The sequence below is a fragment of the Triturus cristatus genome, chromosome 7 (genome assembly GCF_964204655.1).
Source record: "Triturus cristatus chromosome 7, aTriCri1.1, whole genome shotgun sequence".
NCBI classification, from domain to species: domain Eukaryota; kingdom Metazoa; phylum Chordata; class Amphibia; order Caudata; family Salamandridae; genus Triturus; species Triturus cristatus.
This window is the reverse complement of record NC_140590.1, coordinates 1,175,271,647-1,175,291,397: the sequence shown is the minus strand read 5'-3', so window position 1 is coordinate 1,175,291,397 and position 19,751 is coordinate 1,175,271,647. Positions and strand designations below refer to the sequence as shown.

The 19,751-nt window shown below is 45.3% G+C and overlaps 1 protein-coding gene across 2 annotated transcripts in view; it reads left to right on the top strand.

The window, feature by feature from the left end:
• LOC146811369 (active breakpoint cluster region-related protein-like) overlaps positions 1-19,751 on the top strand; it is a 220,913-nt gene that overhangs the window by 157,661 nt on the left and 43,501 nt on the right. For both annotated transcript variants that reach the window (XM_085618487.1, XM_085618486.1), the window contains 4 exons: positions 3,449-3,546; positions 4,811-4,918; positions 15,779-15,838; positions 16,660-16,769. In XM_085618487.1, coding sequence (XP_085474613.1) covers positions 3,449-3,546; positions 4,811-4,918; positions 15,779-15,838; positions 16,660-16,769 — 376 coding nt within the window. The remainder of the gene's footprint in view (positions 1-3,448; positions 3,547-4,810; positions 4,919-15,778; positions 15,839-16,659; positions 16,770-19,751) is intronic.

Below are 19,751 nucleotides of genomic sequence, written 5' to 3'. Positions count from 1 at the left end.
TTCAAAATAACCCCTGCTCACCCCCTTGATAGCTTGGTAGCAGACAGGCTTATCTCAGAGGCAGTGTGTAAAGCATTTGTGCACACATACAGTAATACAGTGAAAATGGACACCACACCAGTTTAGAAAAATAAGTAATCTTTGTCTAAACCAAACAAGACTAAAACGAACAAAATCCACAATACAGTAATAAAAATATGACTTTCAAAAGGTAGAAACAGTTCTGTTCAAAGCAAATTGCAGATGAGACACTTTTCACACAAAGTACCTTGGATGCGTCACGCACACAAACAAAACTGTTGCAAGGAAGGTGATGCGTCAGTTTCTTACGCCCAGGGAAGGTGATGCATTGGTTCCTTACTTCAGGGGCAGTGATGCATCAGTAACGTACTGAAGGGGAGGTGATGCATTGGTTTCTTGCTGTGCGGGGAGGTGATGCGTCGGTTTCTTACTGCGGCCCCGGCGTTCTTGCAGGCGTGGAGCCCAGATGCGAAAGAATCTGTGGAGTGATGCTCTTCATCTTGGATGGGCTAGGCATCAGCACTCTCATCTGGGGACAGGCTGCTCTCTCAGCAGTATATTAGGTGCTTGAACTTCAATGTGAGGAAAACAAAAAAAGAGATAAGTGGAATGTTTTAATTAATCCCAGTCACTGGTAATCACTCAGGCTACATCCCAGATCATTGTTTTTGGCCACCATACTATCTCAGGCAGGACACAGTCCTATGCCGTTCAACCATGGTCCTTGTCTAATGGTCCTGGTCTAATTGAAACAATCCAGCCTGAACTGCAAAGACCCTTCCTCCTTAAACTGGAACACAAGCAAATCCAAACTGGTTTCACCCTATTTAGACTGGTGAGTGAAGCCTACCTTTAGTCCCTTGGCACAGTGGGTACAAGACCCATATATGGGAATGCACATTGCATTCAGGGCGTTGCACTGCAGGTAAAAAATGGTAATACGTATAATGCTCAAATTAATCTCAGCCACTGCTAATCACTCAGGCTGCATCCCAGTCCATCTTTTTTGACCAGCTTACCAGCTTGCCACCTCAAACGAGAATTAGACATATGCAAATTCGATTTGTTCTTTCTCCATTAGAACAGTCCAGTCCGAACTGCCAGGCCAGGTCCTTTCCAGACAGGAACACAATTAACTGCAGACTGTTTTTGGCTTAGTTAGGCCTCGTCAGTGAGCAGAAACCAGTCTAGGGTTGCTTGTGTCCCTACATGTAGAGGAAACTTGTTTGACAGTTTCTGATGGACCAAGGCTGATTTTCATATGGCTGGTCTCAATCTAGAGTGGCATAGTGGGTACAAAATGATGGAGTTGATGGCTGAGATTAATTCAAGCACATCTTCCATCACTTTATTGTTTGTTGAATGTGAGTGGGAATCCTTTCTCTGCTCTCATGGCAGATTACCTACTTGCAGGTCAGACCTTCTCAGTCCTGATGCCTAACCCCAGCTCCAAAGGATAGTGGCATGATTCCATGATTCTTACACTTGGTGTAATCCTTCCTGTTGACTCTTGCACTGAACTTTGCTGAACCTAAAGGTGAGCTGATCGTTTACTTTCAAGGATCAGCTAATATTTCAAAATTGAAGCAATTGCAGATTCACATCAACAAGCCACTCTGCTGCCGAGATACACTTCAAAATTTGGTGGCAGACTAAATTTAGGTAAATTTTTTGTTTGTGTAAAGTCTAAATTCTTGGTGGCAAGACCGTCCTTAGTATTTGCAGGGCCTCAGAATCCATGGTGATGGAAGACATCCCATAATACTCCTAGGGGAAAATAATTAATTTCAGACAAGTTACAGCCGGTGCAAGGCTGAGCCCAATATGCACTATCATTGGGAGGGGTATTTGTAGAGGGTGGGAGCTCACATGTCTGCATAGGAAAAGTAATTTTGGTGGGCAGGAGGTCCATACTGAAATCCCATAGAATCCTCTCAGTTCTCCATCTAGTGAGAAACGTTGTTTACAGGATAAGGCACCAATCCTCCGCCATAGGTGGTACTGAGGGAATTGCCAAAATGTATCCTGGCACTTGGCAAGACAGGTGTGTTAAAATCAGAAAGATGTGACAATTCTTTTGTTCCTCCTTTGTGCATGATTTGAGGTCACAAATCACTTTCCTGTCATTCCCTCTTCTCCACTTGGGTATGACAGGTATGGTAGAGGCTAAAACCATCCTTCCAGTCCTTGAGAAAGGTATGGAAGTTCTGTGGACACTGGAGCAGCTTGTAGTTGATACAGTGCATAAAGCACATGAAACTGAGAATTTCCTCCACCACCATTGGGCACAGTAGGGGAGGTTCTGGGCTGAAACTGCCCTCCCGGCCCTTTCTCGGGGCAAATATGGTATGTGGAGTGGACCCCAGGCCTCCACAAACCTCAAATGAGAATTATTGTTACTCTTTTGTGTTAATGCTATGTGCAGAACTGATGCATGCTCAATGCCCAGTTTCTATTTGGGTTATATCTTAAACGTAAATCCACATCTAGAGTTAGAAAGGACTGTGACTCGTCACAAAAAGGCAGGGGTCGCTTATGGATGAACAGGAGAGCTAGCAATTCCAGTCATGGTACACAGAAGCCTACAACGTAACGCGTGAAGGGAAGTATGTGGCGGTAATGTGTGTCCCTCACTCCTCTGCCACACTTCTGTAGCCTTTGAAGGGTGGTTCTGCGCCACTTCTGTTGAATAAAGCATTTCTATATTCCAGCTGTGAAAATGGAACTTTGGTCACAGGAACAGCCCTAGTGCATCCAGGCTTTGCACCAGATCAAGAAGGAGGAGGTCTATCTCAGTGTTGGAACAACACCGCCAACAAGTGTTTCCTAGACAGTAATCAAGGCATGCCTAATGGAACAGAGATCAACTGTATTTATAGACTTACAATTTGAAATGTGATCCATGGAGCAGTGTTGAAAAATAGAGGGGCAAATCATTGTGGAATCATAACACAGGGCACCTCTTATGCATGTGCCTGTTATTCAAAGAACAGCACTTCCGACGGTCCACACTGTACCATTTTCAGCAAGTGCCAGAAGAAAACCTGCTGACTTTCCTAAAAAGTTGCCTATCACCTTTATCCATCCACTGGCCCTCTGATGTGAATGGGAGGGCCCATGTACAGGGACTACATCCAGCACCTGAATAAATATGTACTCACAGGAGAGGACAGAATAAGTACATACGAGTTTGGCTGTGCAGGATGTGTAGTGCAGCAGAGTTGGTCTCAAAGATTTAGTAGAAATGGTGACTGTGGAGGATTGAGAGGTGCAGTGGCTGTAGAGGATGGCGTTGATGTACTACCTTGTATCAATGATGAAGTAGATTTGGTACTGGAGCACCAAAATGTAGATGGCATAGAGCCTTTGATGGGATGGTACCATGTGCTCAGATTCTCACTGTCTTCCTTTTGGTTATTTTCTCCAGCTCATTACATCTCTCTCGAGTCAGACACATATGGATATTTTGAGAAGAAATCAGAGAGCAGTGACTTCTCTTCTGAAACAGTCACTGACTGGGAGGAGGTGAGTGTCGCCGATAAGATAATGTAAAATTAAAACATGATAAAGGCTTTTGACCTCCAAAGGTCAAACACGGGTTACTAGTTGCAGGTGTCACAGCTTGGACCCTGAGATATTTGAAGAGAGATAACCATCTGCTCTCGGCTACTAACTTGACAGAGGTTTACTCTGCTGTTAAATATTTGCACATAATTTTGGAGTTATGTCTTAATAAGATGTTATATTATATTATCTCGAACCAGTGATAAATATCCTCTTCTTGGCATGTAAGAGATGCAAGAATGATGTCTTCATATGATGCGAAATTGGGTCTTCTTGGATTCTTGATTTGTATTCTCATACGAGGCTAGAGTTGTGTGTTGATGGAGTGCCACAGTTGAATCTTTACTGGGTTGTTAAGTTGTATCACATGGGATTCTAGAGTTGGATCCTCACATGATCTTAGGGTTCTGTCATCGGATGATACTGAGTTGTATCATCATGGGACTCTAGAATGGTATCTTCAAACATTGTTAGAATTGCATCTTCAAGAAATACTAGAGTTTTAACTGCATTGTATGATATAGTAGTGCCCTCAACTGATAGTAGACATTGAGTTTCTGATGATGTTAAAGTTGTATCTTCATGCACCAGTGGATTTTGAGCTTTATGGAATGCTAGAGTTGGATTTCCATGTTATATTCAGTAGATGCTAGATTCAGATCTTTGCAGGAGGCTACAGCTGGATGATCTGGGATGCTCTAGTTGATCATCATGAGATTCTTTTCTGGATTTTCCTTTGGCTCTTCATGCTTTACTAGAGTTGTATTTTGATGTGGAGCTAGATTTAGATCGTCGTAGGATGCTAGATTTCTATCTTTGAAGGATGCTAAAGTTGGATTTTCAGACAATGCTAGAATTTACTCTTGATGGGTTGTTGGAGATGCATCTTCAAGCGATTCCAGAGTTTGAGCTTCAAATGATCCTAAGTTCACCTTGATGGGATGCTAGAGTTTCATTCTAGTGGCATTCTAGACTTAAATGTAGTGGGCTTGTGTCTGGCGCTGACCTCCTCCCCTCTGTGGAGAGGTGATTTATCATAGGTGAAGTAGTGACCAGTCGTTGGGAGGAATGGTAGCTATTTGTGCTTGCTTAATTACTTATCTTTAATGTAATGGTCACTCACTGAAGGGTGACATCTGGACATGGATGATGTGCTCACTCATTGTTGATGAAGCGGTGACATTATCAGGGCTGTTGTCTCTAAATAATGCCTTTTCCAATGCAGGAGTTGGTGTTGGAGCTGGATGGAGCGCGAGCTCTGCGCCTTCTGTGCTATGAGCGAACTGAGAAGACATTGTGCAAAAGCAGGATCGTCGGGAGGACTGAAGTACCGGTAATTTGGGTTGCTGAGGCAGTCAGTCACATGGCAGGTCCCAAGCTTATGCCTTTGAAAGGCTGATGTGTCAGATTCATTTGTACATACGGCAGATACCGCTGGGACAGACAGTCACTTGTCAAACCCCTGCCTTTGCAAGTCCCAGGGAGTAGTCAGTTACAAGTAAAGTCCATACCTTTGAAAGGCCGATATGGATCGAGGCACAGTCGATTTCATCTGGATGATTCCTCTAAGGGGTCTGCTGGGCATGGGCAGTGCCAGTTACATGTCAGATGCCAGCATTTGACAGACTTAAGCGACTGTAGCACACTCAGGTGTATATCTGTTAATATCTTTGACAGGCCAGATTGGACTATAAACATATACTTCTGCTAAGGAAAGGCCTGGATGCTTAAGACAAAGCCAGCTACATGCCAAGCTCTCCCTGTCCATCTCAGGTATTATTCCCATCAAAGTATGCCATGTCAGAGCTAGCCACTCCACCCCAATGGTATTAGATCAATATTTTACAACATTAAAACACTACATTGAGAAAACCTTACAATGGCAACCTTTAGTAGGAGAGCATAGAAGTCTCATCTAAGATGAATGACCATTCCCACAGTAGTGGGCTCAGATGGGTGGAGAATGGTATGAGAGCAGCATACAACAGGGCAAGAAGGGAGATAGTGTAGAGATGTGTGCAGTACAGGATAAAGAGAGCACTTGGCAGTGATAGCTTATTGTGAACATTTACAAAATGCTATCTCTACAGAATGGAGAGTGCGAGATGCATTTAAATATTCCCTTGGATATAAATACTGTAGAGAAGTGAAATATGAACAAAAATAATTTTTTTCAAAATATTGCCGTTGTTTTTTGAAGTATTTCAGATATTGCTTTTTCACAAGTATCCTTTCTGTTGTATAAATGCTATTCACTAAGGCTAATAATTTTAGATTTGTTTGTTCAAAGTTAGGAATAGTGGGACGTATCTGCTAGCAATTACTACATAACTACAATCCCAACTATTTAAATAGTTACTAGTTTGTTAACATTACAAAAGTATTCTTAACTTTTGCTAAGACTCGTGAGTTTTTTACATAAATGTTTTAGAGTCGGGCCTTTTTTTTAAAATAAATGCATACCTCTGAATTTTGCTTCATTGTTAAATGACACAAAACAAGTTCTATATTTTCCTCATCCTCAACGTTTTAAAATGTTGTCAAAATAAATAAATAAACGTAGATTACGGCAAGCAAACACAATTTTTTAAAGTTGGAACGTTAGAGAGGACATTTTGAATTGTTAAGATCGTTGTTTAGAATGTGTAAACATTTAGACAAATAAACATAACTTTGGTTATACATTTAAATCGACATTTAAAAAAAAGTGATATTTGTTTAAAAAAAATTCCTAATCAACATGGGTAACTTTACAAAGAGTTTGGATTAATTGTTAAAACGTTCTGTATAACTTTTTGACAAAGCATCTTCGCATTTCTTTATAGTGATGCATGCTTTATGTTTCAATGGAAGGCATTCACATTCCAATATTAGGTCTATGGACACACGAAAACAAATGCAATTAAAATGTGGCACAACCAGAGTTTTCCATTTTGTGTAGTAGTAAGGCTACCCCAAGTTTTACAAACACACCGAACAGGTTGAGCAACTGTGACAGCATTTCATACTTCCCTAAACACACAGTAGTGTGAGCTTCCCTCACATTTATGGGAAAGAGTGTACAGAAAAAAGGCTAAATCAAGAAGCTAAAAAACAAAACCACTGTGACAGGGAAATGGTGCAACTAAAATTGATCTAAAAAACAGAAGTGTGCTAAAGATATACAAAATGTGTGTGTGTCGGGCCTGGTGTTGAAGAGCTACAACAGTGTAAACCTGGGGTTCAGGGCTGATGATGTAACATAAGAGTCTTTTTAGCTCAGATGTGACGAAGCCATTGGTGGGCATGGAAGATATTTAAAAGGGGTGGTTCTTGAATGTGTATCTTGGTATTTGATAAAACCCCTCCAGTTTTAATCTCAGGCTGTCGTATGTTGGGCTTTGCCTTCTACATATTCCTAAATCAGAAACAAATGAACAGACAATCGGGGTGTAGCTGGGAGTGGGCAAGGGATTAAATGTCAGCTACAGTCTATTAAATGTTGCGCCACATTAAAATAACTATATCAGTACAACGTGAGATCACTTCACGGAAAGGTTTGCGAAGTGCAGGCTTCTTTTAACACGTTTCTCACATTTAGATAATTAGATACATGGAAATGAATACCTCCTTCAGGGCACATTTGAAAAGCATTGTACGGAAGCCGAAGGAGTATTTAAGAGGATATGGAGCCAACAAGGAAGTAGCTATGAACTTTTGTGGGAAACTGCACAATAGGCCTCCAAGGCGCTGGTGACTAAGGGCCTGACTATGATGTCTGGCGTACCAACACGGAATCAGGACCGCCCGACTAGGAGTCGGAGGTCCTGCTGGGTGCATTAGTGTGCGACCGCCTTTATGGCGGTTGCAATGCGTTTTTTTTGTATTGCGGTGTGTGCTGTGAGCTGCAGCACATGCCATAATAGGGAAAAGCACATTTTAAACATCCCTGCACTAAGTGGCAGGCACCATGCAGTGCCTGCCGCATGGTGCAGCGATATTTAGGGGGGCACCATAGGTGCCCCCCCCCCCCCAGGACCCATAGCGGAGGGCCAGGGGGAAAGAGGAGCCCGCTGGGGGGGGCCCCAAAGTCACTTTCCTCCTGCCTTTTCATGGTGAGCTAATCGCCATGAAACGTCCGGTGGAAAGGAGCATTGTAATCCCTGCGGCGGTGCCTGAGCAGGCACTGACCCTATTATAGGGATTACAGTCCCTCCGACGGTGCAACGGACTCCTTGAGCCCGTTGGATGCGTGGCGGACAGTCTCTCTGCCACAGCACCATCCGCCCGCCCGCCATCGGAATGCGGTGGGCGGACCTGCAGGTGCAGATGACGGTGGGCCCGCCACCGATGGCCTGATTGTGGCGGTCCCACCTCCATCGTAATCAGGCCCTTAGATCAGCTTTTAGGGTACTCAGTTTTTGAAAAGTGTGTGTGTGTCAGTGTATTTACTGACATATGTGGGATTGTGAGTGGTTGAGTATGTGGAGTATGCATAGCTGCATGTTTTGTCGGGATGTACTGAGGTGGTGTACAGGGCAAGCTGTCTAGTTAAGGTGTAAGTGTCGGTGGCGTAGGTTGTAGATGGTGGTGCAGGGGTAGTGTAGGGGAATTAGGATCAAGGTGAAGTATGCTGGTGTTTTTACTGGTATATGTGGTAAATTTGTTGTTGGTGATGATTGAGAAAGGTGCCTGGTGTAGGTAATGGAGATGGAGGTGTTGAGTATATGTAGTGGTGTAAATGTTAAGCATAGGTGGTGGTGTAGTGTGTGCATGTGGTGTAAGGTGGAGGTGTAAATTTGTGTATCAGACGTAGGTACTGGTGTTTGGGGTGGTTCTTGAGGAAGTGGTGTAGGTGGCAGTGTAGCTAGCAGTGTCGTTGGTCATGTAGGATGAATTGTAGCTCGGGTGATCTTGGGTAATGTGATTTTATAATGTTTGTTGGAGAGCAGGTGATGAATGCAATGGTAGTGGGTTTAGGTATAAGGTGTAGTTGGTGGTGTAAGATATAGGTGGTGTTGTAGGTAGTGAGCGCAGTGGTGTAGTGTAAACCTGTGTGAGTACAGGAGTAAATTGTTGTTGGTTATGGGGTAGATTCTGTAGGTGTCGATGTAGGTGATGGTGTAGTTGGTGGTGTATGTTGTAGGTGGTGTTGTGGGTGTATTTGCTCACGATCATACTCGTTTGTAGCTGTAGAGTGTAGATGGTCGTACAGGTGAAGATGAGTAAGAAGTTGATTGGTGATGAAGGTGGGAGGTGGTGGTGCACTGTCTAACTTATGGTGGTGAGAGTAGGGGGTGTGCAAGAGATTATATGTGTTGGTGTATGATAGAGATGATGGTGTTGTGTGCAGATGGTGTTGGGGTAGATCGTGAGGATGAAGGTGAGGGTGTGGTGCATAGTGGGGCATAGGCGATGGTGTAAGTGGTGGCATAATTGCATATGAAAAGTGTCAGTGATGTTGCAGGATGTATGGATGCATTTTGGGGCTATAGGCTATAGGTGGTAGTGTAAGGGGTAGGTGGAGTATTGTGTAGGGTATGAGATACATTATGGTTGTGTGCAGCCTTATAAGTAAAAATAAGGATGCAAAATGTGCAGGAGGTGGTAATGCCTGCTCCAGGCCGCATGCTCTGATGAAGGGATGCAGTTAAGCACATGACAAAGAAGCTGTCTACTTATGATGCCACGTGGTACACAATCAACCCTGTGGAGTGAAGGAGAGGAAGAAACATGCTCTGGGGGACATAGGCAATTAAGTGGGTGCTGGTAGGGAACTAATGATGTGGTAGGATGCAGACGATGGAGTAGATATTTTTAAAGGTGTGGGTGGAGGTGTAGTATACAGTGCTGGTAAACAATTGCATAAATGGGAGTATACGGTGTAGTTGGTGTTATGGAGTTGTGGGTTGTTGTGTCTACTATAAATGGTGGTGTGCACTGTAGGTTAAAGGTGGTGGTATGGCCTCCGGTGCAGGGTATGTGTGATGCAGGCAGTGGTGTGCCAGAGATCATGTGGGAATAGGTGGTGTAGAGTGTAGGTGGTAGCGTATGTTGAGTACAGATGTAGGGTATGGGTGGTCCAGTAGATATAGGTGGTCTTGTGAGTGTAGGTCTTGTGTTGGTCTGTTGTGTTGCTGTAGATTTTAACTGATAGTGTAGTTTCATTGTAATTAGGGGTGATGTATTTTTAGTTGGTGTTTTAAGTGATTAACACAGGCTTGTAAAATCCTCCTATTAAGTCCTCCCAGGGATCCCAACCAATGATATGAGGCCTACTTCAATGTTCCTTAAAAAGTCCCAGTGTGCCATGCTTTCACAACGATGCGCTTCAGTAAGGTACACAGCAATGAAACACTCATGTGGAGCCTGTAGATGTGAACTTCATTGTTACTTCCTGCCCCTTCCACCACTCCTGTTGCAACAATGCAATAGGTTGTCCCTACAGGTACAATAATGACTAAATGTGCAAAGCATGGCTGCTTCGAGCGACAGTGGCCTGGCGTCTTTCACGAGAGGCCTCCAATTTGTAACATCTATGGGCCAAAGCAGTCTTTTGTGCTGTTGTGGCCATTTCTTCCTTGGGGAGGCTGGGACTGAAAACCTATCAATCACCAACATAAAAAATAAATACCTACACATAAACTTACCAAACGATGCAGCTTCGAGTACAGTTTCAAGATGTGATAGAGCTGTGGCAGTGCTCAAATTATGCAGGAATCCAGCCAGTCACACCAGTGGTGTAGCGTGGGCGGGGCTACAGGGGTGGTTGCTCCTGGCGCAAAATTCTTAGGGGCACAGGGGCATTCTTAGGGGTGCAAAATTTAAAAAGAAAAGTGGAAGGATACCTGCCTTGCCGCGGGTGCTGGCAACCCACACTACGCCGCTGAATCAGACTCTCCCCATCGTTTTGGAAGGAACCCTTTTACTGGATTTGTAATAGCAAATCTTTGCTTATTGACTGCACCGAACAGTGGAATTCCTGTGACACATGTTTGACAGTGGGCAGACCGGAGAAAGAACTGTATGACTGGACATTTCTGATGCGCTGTCGTTCTGCTACCATCCTGCTGTCATTACCTGTGAAGAAATGGGGTGTATTATATGGTGTGGTTGTGTGACCTCACTGTGTCATGCTCTTCCAACCCCTTTAGCACTAGTCAACTTTTGTTTATTAACCTTGGGTAGCAGTGGTTCTTAGCAGTCAGGCTTACCCACAGGAAGAAGTGTAATGCATTTAAATAGCACCAAAACAATGGCAGAAGAAAGAAACTCGACATTCAAGAAATCCAACACCAGCTTATAAAAATAGATTATATTGTTATGAACTTATGGACATCAAAACTAAAAAGAGCCACCAGAGGATACAGGAAACGTAGATTTGACAAGAAACACTAAATCAAGACTTGTAATCACTTAACTGCAAACACGCATTGGCAAATTCACCAAATTTGACACTAAGAACCTTTTTTGAGGAAAACTTTGTCAGAGTAGAATGTGGTTACTTAGAGTTACTTTGGGCAACCAACTACAACAGAGAGCCAGTAAAGGGGACCAGCAAGGTCCAACAGAACAGTTACCTCCTTAAGAAAAGCTGCCTTCAGTCCAGTTCCAGCGCCAGTGGCCCCTTGCCTTTGACTTCTATGCAGTGGACCTGATGCAAAGGATTCATGATCCTGAAGATGCCCAAGTATGCTCAAGATGCTGTGCAGTTCAAGGGGGTCTTCCTGGGGGCTACTCCTCGTTCCACAGTCCTGGTGAGGTGATTCTGACCTCACGGGTCGATGTCCTCTGAGTCCTCTCGGTGCAGCAGAAGTCCAGTCACCATAGGGCTACCATTGCTCGGCCGTTGTATGACTGAGGCATGCATTCCTAAAACCCTGCACCCCACCAAAAACTACCCTGACACCAGTCCCCCCACCCTGAGCCATAAAACTAACCCACACTGTCCTTAAAATTACCGGTCCCCCTTCCTCTGCCCTGAGGCCTAAAACCCTGCCCCCATTAAATAAACTACCCAGCCCCCCCTGCCCTGAGCCCAAAATCCCCCACTCCTAAAAACTCCCCCCAAACCCAGCCCTAGCCCTTAAAACTACCCGAACCCCCTCCCCACCCTGAGTTCAAGGACCCTGCCCTCTTCCAAAACCTACCCGCCCTGAGCCCCTAAAACTGTCCAACCCCTAAAAACTACCCACCCGCAAACCTGGCCCAGCCCCACTTACCTGTCCTTATCTGGAGCTTCCTGTTCCGATGCTTCCGCTTCTTCTCCCTGCCCATCTGAACACTAGACTGATATCTGCCTTAACCACGCATATGCGTAGTTAAGGCAGATGCGTGGTTCAGGAAAGCGTGGCTGTGCTTGTGGGGAAATGGCACACATGGCTCGGCCCACATTGTAAAGGCTGTTTCCCCGTCCGGCACAGGGGCTACAGCAGTTTCCAGCTTTTGTGGCCCTATGTTTCTAGCAGGAAATCAGTCCACTGACTCTTGGAGTCTCTGCTTCTGGCTAAGCTCGCAGGACGACTTCTCAATGAGCTGGGCCCAACAGACAAAGTCCTTTCCTTTGCTAGCCCAAGGAGCAGTAGGTGCAGTCCAACTCTGGTGCAGCCTCTTCTTTGCCAGTTCTAGGGTCGGCAGGGCAGTCCTTCTTCGGTCTGCATCTTCCAGTCAAGGGAGATTTGAGTTCTTGGTGCCAGGGGGGCCCCTTTTATGCCCAGAAAGTGGCCCAGGAGAGATTGCCAGTGAGCTACCATGCTCCCTCCCTCCTGATGACGACTTCCTGTGATGTGTGGCATCTATCTATCTCAGAGTGCTCTATTCAGCCCACTTCCAAGATGTTCGGACCCCTCTTTTGGTGTGTGAAGCTTGGTAGTCCACCGCAGAGATGTGGCTACCTGTGGGCTACACACCCATAGAAAAAACAGTTTGGCTAGTGTTTCCCCTTCTCTGTCCCCAACGCCAACCTGTCCACCCAAACAAAAAAGTATCCCCTCGCTAATGGGTTCACCCTATGCCCTACAAAGGGAACTTCCCCTTTGAAGCTCTCCTTCTGGACCAACACAGCGTGGGGCTTCCTGCCAAGAGGAGGTAACACCTCCTCTAATGGCAGGCCTCTGCTGTTACCTGCCCTGGGAGTCACTGCCACATCTACTCAGGTGGGCAGAAGACTGTCTCGTGGCCAGCCTCAGCAAATGGCCACTGGAGAACTTGGCAAAAGAGTGGCAACTTTCTAAAAGCTGCATATGACAACCAGTTACATTATTTCGACTTGGGCTCTAAGTCGGGCTTAATGTAACGAGTTGTTTGATACCTTGAAGTATCAACTTTGGTAGTCCCATTCAGAAGTTAGCACAGCTGAGGTGTTAAGTGTGTAACTCTGTACTTGCCAGTCGGGCATCCAGTCTCTCTCCCAGTAAAAACGACAATTACGGGTTAAACACATATTCTACTTTTCTTACATGCTGCACCCTGCCTTAGGACTCAAAAGGCCCGCTGTAGGGGGGACCTACACATATTAGAAAGGGAGTTTGGGCTTTGCCATTGATTAAAATGGCAAAGTTGAGCTAGCAGTTTTAAATTGGCCTTCCGGTCTGCAGTGGCAGACTGAAAGCCATGTTTTACCTTGTCATACTCTGGGTAGAACAATGAGAGCTGCAGTCCCAGGTGGGAAACTTTAACTTACAAGCCCTGGGTACCACTGGTACCATATACTAGGTGTTTATCAGTAAGTTAGCTTCTGCCAATTAGGCATAAGCCAATCAAACAGACATGTTAAAGGCTCAGGGCACTGGCACTGAGGTCTGTTTAGCACTCTGTGGTTTTGTAATGATTTGTTTTTTTTATTGTTTTGTGTTGTGTGACAATGTGATGTAATGTGCAGATGGTTACATTATATGTTTTGTGTATTTCAATGCACATTGTGTTTATGGTTACTGTGTTTAAATTATTGCAAAGAAAAAAAAATTAGAACTTAACAAGGCTCTTTAAAAAGTTATTAAATAAAATGACCATGAACAAAAGTTGAGGTTCGGAGTTTCAGAGTCAGCATTGGCATCTTGGTATTTTGGTAGTATTTGAAGTGGCCTAGCCTTATTGGCTTATTGGGGGCCCATTCCCCAGTTTAGGAATTGAACTCTTAGAAAGTTGGTATTTTTTTACTTTAGCCATTTGGTTTATGTTGCCTGTCTCTGATCACGTCTGGGGTGGGTGGCAGCTGGGCTTTGTGTCTTCCACCTAGACAGCCACAAACAATGGGAGCTTATATGTGACTTGATGGGCCATCCTGCCAGGATGGGAGGGAGGAGTGTGACTCAGCTCCACTTACACCTGAATAGGCTATGTCCTGTTCCCACACAAAGGGCTGCATACCTCCTGTAGTGAGTCTTGAGCCAGGGCATGAACGGAGGACCTCTGTACACTTCAAAGGCCTGTCTTAGAAGTCTCTCCCACTTCAAAGATACCATTGGGTATCAGTACTGGACCTCAGACACTACTACTTCAGTACATTTCTGGACCTGTGGATACTCTGCCAGGAAGAAGGATTGTTGTGCTGCTGAAGGACTTCCACTCTGCTGGATCGCTACTTTGTTTGACTCCTGCTTTGGTGTGCTGACCTGCTGGCCCCCTGCCCTCTTGCCTGGGCAAGAAGAACTGGATCTGCATCATTTGACACCAGAATCCAGAGAGATCCAAGGGCTACCTCCTGGCCTGAAGTCTCAGGGACATAAAAGACTTCCAACCCCTTCACCTAGACTCTACCATCTGTGAGTCTACCCTGCCAAGTAGTGCCACCCCAGTCATGGACCCTTTGAAGTGGGCCTAAGGTGCTAGGCAGTGGAACAGCCACATCTTCTCTGCCGAGTGACGCATCCCTCAGTGGAAGCGACACATCTCATCAGCGGAGTGACACATCCCCGAGCAGTACTGATGCATCGCCGCTGTTGCGTGGATTGGACCGCGCCTCATGAAGACCGAGTTTTACTTTAAAACTTTGAAATTTAATATCTCCGGTTCTACCGATTGGATTTTTGTTGTTTTGATCTTGTTTTATTTATTAAATTAGGCTCTATTTTTCTAACCTTGTGGGGAATGTTTGATGTTTTCACTGCTTCACTGTTTAAATTGTTGCACAAATCCTTTACACATTGCCTCTAGAATTAAGCCTTTCTGCTCTGTGCCAAGCTACCAGAGGGTGGGCACAGGTTAATTTAGGGTTTACCTGCTTTTTACCCTGACTAGGCTTGTGGTTGCTGCTTGACTAGGGCTCATACTACAGTCAACCAACAACCCAATTTCTAACAATGTTGTTTCTAATTGCAGTGTCTCTTTTGTGTTAAAAAAATTGCTAATCAATTAAAAAACATTATTTTAATGAACACTTGTGTTGGCTCTTGTTTTGCAGACGAGAGGTCTGATATAGAATTGTTTGGTAACAGTTAACGCTCTAGTTTCTGAAGACAGTAATAAGGGCCTGGTTTAAAGATTGGCGGACGTGTTACTCCGTCACACAAACATGACGGATGGCTCGTCAGAATTATTAAAAAGTCATTAGATTCTATGGCAATTGTAATAAGGCAGACGGAATATCTGTCATGTTTGTGATGGACTAATCTGCCTGCCAAACTCTAAACCACACCCTAAATTTGGACAAGGTTTCACCTGTTGAATTTGTTACCGACACTGTCTCTAAGGGGATGGTTGCCATGCTGGATTCTCCCCCAGACTGGTCACTTCTTCCAGAAACCTGTAGTTTTTCCATTAACACCCACTTCAAAATCAGACGAAAAAACATCACAAGATCCCATAAACCTGCCCATCCAAGACTGACTAATTTATGTAAAAAAGAAATCAAACAAGAAAATAAATAAAAAGACATTTAATTAGTTAAAATGCAAAAACAAATGTTTAAGGGCTTACATAAAAAAAAACAGCACCGCTCTGTAAATAACAATTCCCTTTCCTGGCATTTCACATCTGTAAATTATTGGTTGTATAGATCATTGGTTGTATATGTCACAACAATGGAATATGTTTTTAAAAGCCTTAAAAGGCGTGTTTTTAAAATGGATCTGTTGGTTCACATTCAGTGGTGGTGGTTAATGTGACCTGCAGCCTCAGACAGGTTCTGGGGGCCTGGGTGCTCTGCTGCTCTTCTGGAACATTCTTCTGGTCGCCCCCTCACTGCTTCTCTCGCTCTCTCCTCTCTTTGCTACAGCTGGACCCCCAGGAACTGCAGCCCACGGAGTGGAGCGAGATGACCCTGGATCTCAGTGGGGTGAGAACTGTGTGTGCTTCAGTCGGTCCTGCCACATGGACGCCAAGCTCTGTATCCTTGCGCTCATTCCCTGATCCCACCCTGCTCTAGAAGGGCCCTGCTCTGGATCGCTTCACCCATTCCATTAGCGCCAGGGGTTATAGGTCATGTACCCTGAAGCTGAGTCCATCAGGGTCTGCTTTTCTGTGCCCACCCCTTTGTCGTTTAGTCCTGGGGTGTTGACCTTCAGTCCCCTCAGGGAACCCCTAAGCCACTTAGCATGAGAGGTTGCAGGCTTTGCATCCCACATTGAAGCCTTATAACCATCCTGTTCTAAAGGTCATTTCCGGCCAGTCAAGCCCTGGAGGCAGGGGATTCTTCCAACAGACCTCTGGGTCCGGCTAGTCCTGGAATTGACACACTGTGGCCTTGTCTCTAACACCTGAGCATATCCAGTCCTAGAGGTAACAGGCTCTGTAATGATGCCCAGTCTCCTTGGGCAATCTAGCACAGGGGTGCCAGGCTCTGTGCCCCTGTGCCAATTTCCTGAAACATCCAGTTCATATTGCACTATATAGCCTTCATACCCCACTTCCGGTGTTGCTAATACCCAATATAATGGGATGGAAGGCTGGATTGTTGATGACAGGAAACTGCATTGTATTGTACTGTACTGTAGCACTTCAGTAGCGCTTCATAGCCCTGATGAGACTGCCAGGCACTTCCATCTGCACCTGGTGCTTGTTTGCGCTTAACTATCCGAGCCATCTTGACAGCTGGGTTCATTTGCTGATGTCACTCACAGGTAACTTCCTTTTCTTCCTCTATCTCTACAATTCTAGGTGGAGATATCACTCTCACTGCGGTTCGTGGCCCATGACCTACAGCCACCCAGTGGCATGTGGTCCACCCAAAGGGAGGTGTTTGGGGCACCCATCGCCAGCACCTCCAGGTGAGCATGAAGACTCCCCTCGAATATGTAACTGCTCCAGGGAGGATGAGAGGGGGGAGTGCAAGTGTGCACATTCATGCAGAAATCAAAAAGGAAATTACTTTCATCCAGCTGGGGGAGTCCCCTGCCTACCCAGGGTCCTGATCAGCAGCAATGGTCCCTTCAAACAGGGGAACCAGACATCCGGCTCACTCCCACTCAGGCAGACAGGTTTTACCATTGAGGCTACGAAAATGTCAAAGTCTAAACATGATCAAGGCTTGTGTGTTATTATGATGAATCCCCTCCACACATTTTACAGAAGGACCAGGTTGCTCTGGCGACTGGGGATAGGAAGGGCGGAGCATGAGGCATGAGGGAACATCAGAAAAGATCTATATACGCCTATGTGCTCTGTAGGGATATACAGGATGTGAGTAAAGTTGAGAGAGTTGGAGACTCATACATTCTCTTTTCTGGTGTGTTTTGTGTGTGTTTATGTGATTTTGGGTGGACATGTGTTTGTGTGTGTGTGGAGGTGTGGGTGTGTACATTTGTTTATGTGTGTGTGCCTTTTGTGTGTGTGTGTGTGTGCCTTTTGTGTGTGTGTGTGAATGTGCGTATGCGCAAGTGTGTGTGGGGGGTCATGTTGGGGAGGTTGATGGTCACAAGGTAAACATCGGTTTTATAATCGGTGGCTATCCACCCTCCGTAACCATATTTTGCACCCTTAACAAAACTTAAATACAAAAGTTGTTCGTAGTGAATGCTTTTTCCAGCCATCAGATACCCGAATTTTCGAGAATTTTTATTAATTATTATATGATCTGTAAATTGTTAATTTCTCAAATAGTCCCAAATCACAACAGTGAGGCAAAATCTCCAGCTGCTTGTTCTCCAGAATATCTTCCGCGCTCAACTCCTGTGATTGTCCCGCTGGTCAGAGAAATGACAGGCTGGTGGAGAAGAACAATCGAAAGATGGTGCAAATATATATGGCATAGAGGGTCATCTTCTAACATCAAACTGGACTCTCATTCTGGGCACACATGCTGTCGACAATCACAGAGAGGAGTTTTGATATAAATACCCTGCATTCTTCTGACCAACCATGTATGTCAGAAATATGTACCGAGACCAAAGCCACCTTGAGCGCAGCCACCAACGACATCCAAGCCCTCCTTGACTGAGGAGAAACAGCACCACTGATCCTCCTCGATATCTCGGCAGCCTTCCACCACACGCTGATGATCAAAAGACTCTACCACATTGGCCTCCATGGGGATGCGCTCAGATGGATCACCTCCTTCCTCACCGGAAGAACCCAGAGGATCCACCTTTCACCTCTGAACCCAAGGAGATCATGTACCCTGTCCCCCAGGGTTCATCCCTCAGCCCCACGATCTTCAGCGCATATTTGACCCGCTGGCCAACATCGTCAGATTCCACGGTCAATATATAATTTCATACGCAGACGACACCCACTCCCTCCAACCACGCCAGAAACCTCTGAATCGTCACTGACAACAAGCTCACTATGAAATCATAGATCAACTTGGTCTCCTCCTCCTACTTCATCACTCTGTACATGCTACATAAGATCTTCAAGTGGCTACTCCTACACACAAGGCTCACCGTGACACAGACCCTCATCACCAGCAGCTGGTCTATGGCAATGCCTTCTACGCAGTAATCGCCACACACCTCCTACAGAGACTTCAGACCATACAGAATGCCGCTGCCAGGCTCATCCTCGGCCTTTCCCAATGAACGCACATCACACCACAACTCAGGCAACTCCACTGCCTCCCCGTACAGAAGAGATGCCAATTCAAGCTGTTGACCCACGCACACAAGGCTCCACACAACCAAGGACCTTCCTACATTAACCAACGCCTGAACTTCCACCAACTGTTGAGAAGACTACGCTTTGCCTCCCTCTCAATTGCCCATACTCCCCGCATCTATCGATGCAGAAGTGGAGGACTCTTCTTCTCCCATATCATAGCAAAGACCTGGAAAAGCATCCCCACGCAACTCCAGCCCGTCACCTCACTTACTGAATTCTGAATGCCTCCAGGACCACCAAGCACCTGGATATCCTATCTGGGGATTATAAATCCTTATTGATTGAAGTACAGCATGGGAATCTATAAATATGCAAGTGGCAAATCCACTGTTGTGTAAAAGTTCCATTGGAATCCATTACCTAAAACACCAGATTCAGACCGGGATATTCACCACTCCCACTTAACAGCTGGGAAAAACGGGTTTCATTTTCACTGCTCTAATATAAGAGCAGTGAATAACTAGGTTTTGAAGCAGGTGTTCTGGCGGACACTGATTCACTGCTGTTCATGGGCCTCTAGAAGCCTAGGGGAGGAGGTGGAAAGATAATTGACAAGCTGGTGTCTCATTCCATTTCTTCGGGCCCTTGATAAGAAGTGGGCATCCCTTGGGCCATGAACTTCATACACTATACCAGTTCCAGAATTAGGTAACCGATATGTGAAACATTACCTATAGAACGTCCAGGCCAGCATTTTGTCTTGTCTTCGTGCCTCCATCCTCCCCCCCTCCCGCCCCCTCCATCCAAGCCCCTTATACCATGGCTGTCCTCCCTTAAGCCATCAATTGCCTCCAATATGCCAGCTGCAGAACTTTGTTGTAGGCAGACCAAATGCCAGGAATTAACTGTGTTGTACTAGTCCTAGCATTTTGCGATGGATACCCAATATGCTAAAAATTAACTCCAATATTCCAGGTCCAGCGGTTTTCCATGGTACCCCATATACCAAGAAGAACCTCTAGTGTGCCAGGAACAACACTGTGCCACGCATACCCTATATGAACAGAATTTATTCCAATATGCCAGCTCCCGCATTTTGCTCTGGGTCAGTCATGTGACAAGAATTACTTCCAATAGGCACGCACCTGCATTATGTCGCTGGTGTCTGATATGCCAAGAATAACCTCTAGTGTACTAGCACTAACATTTTGCCA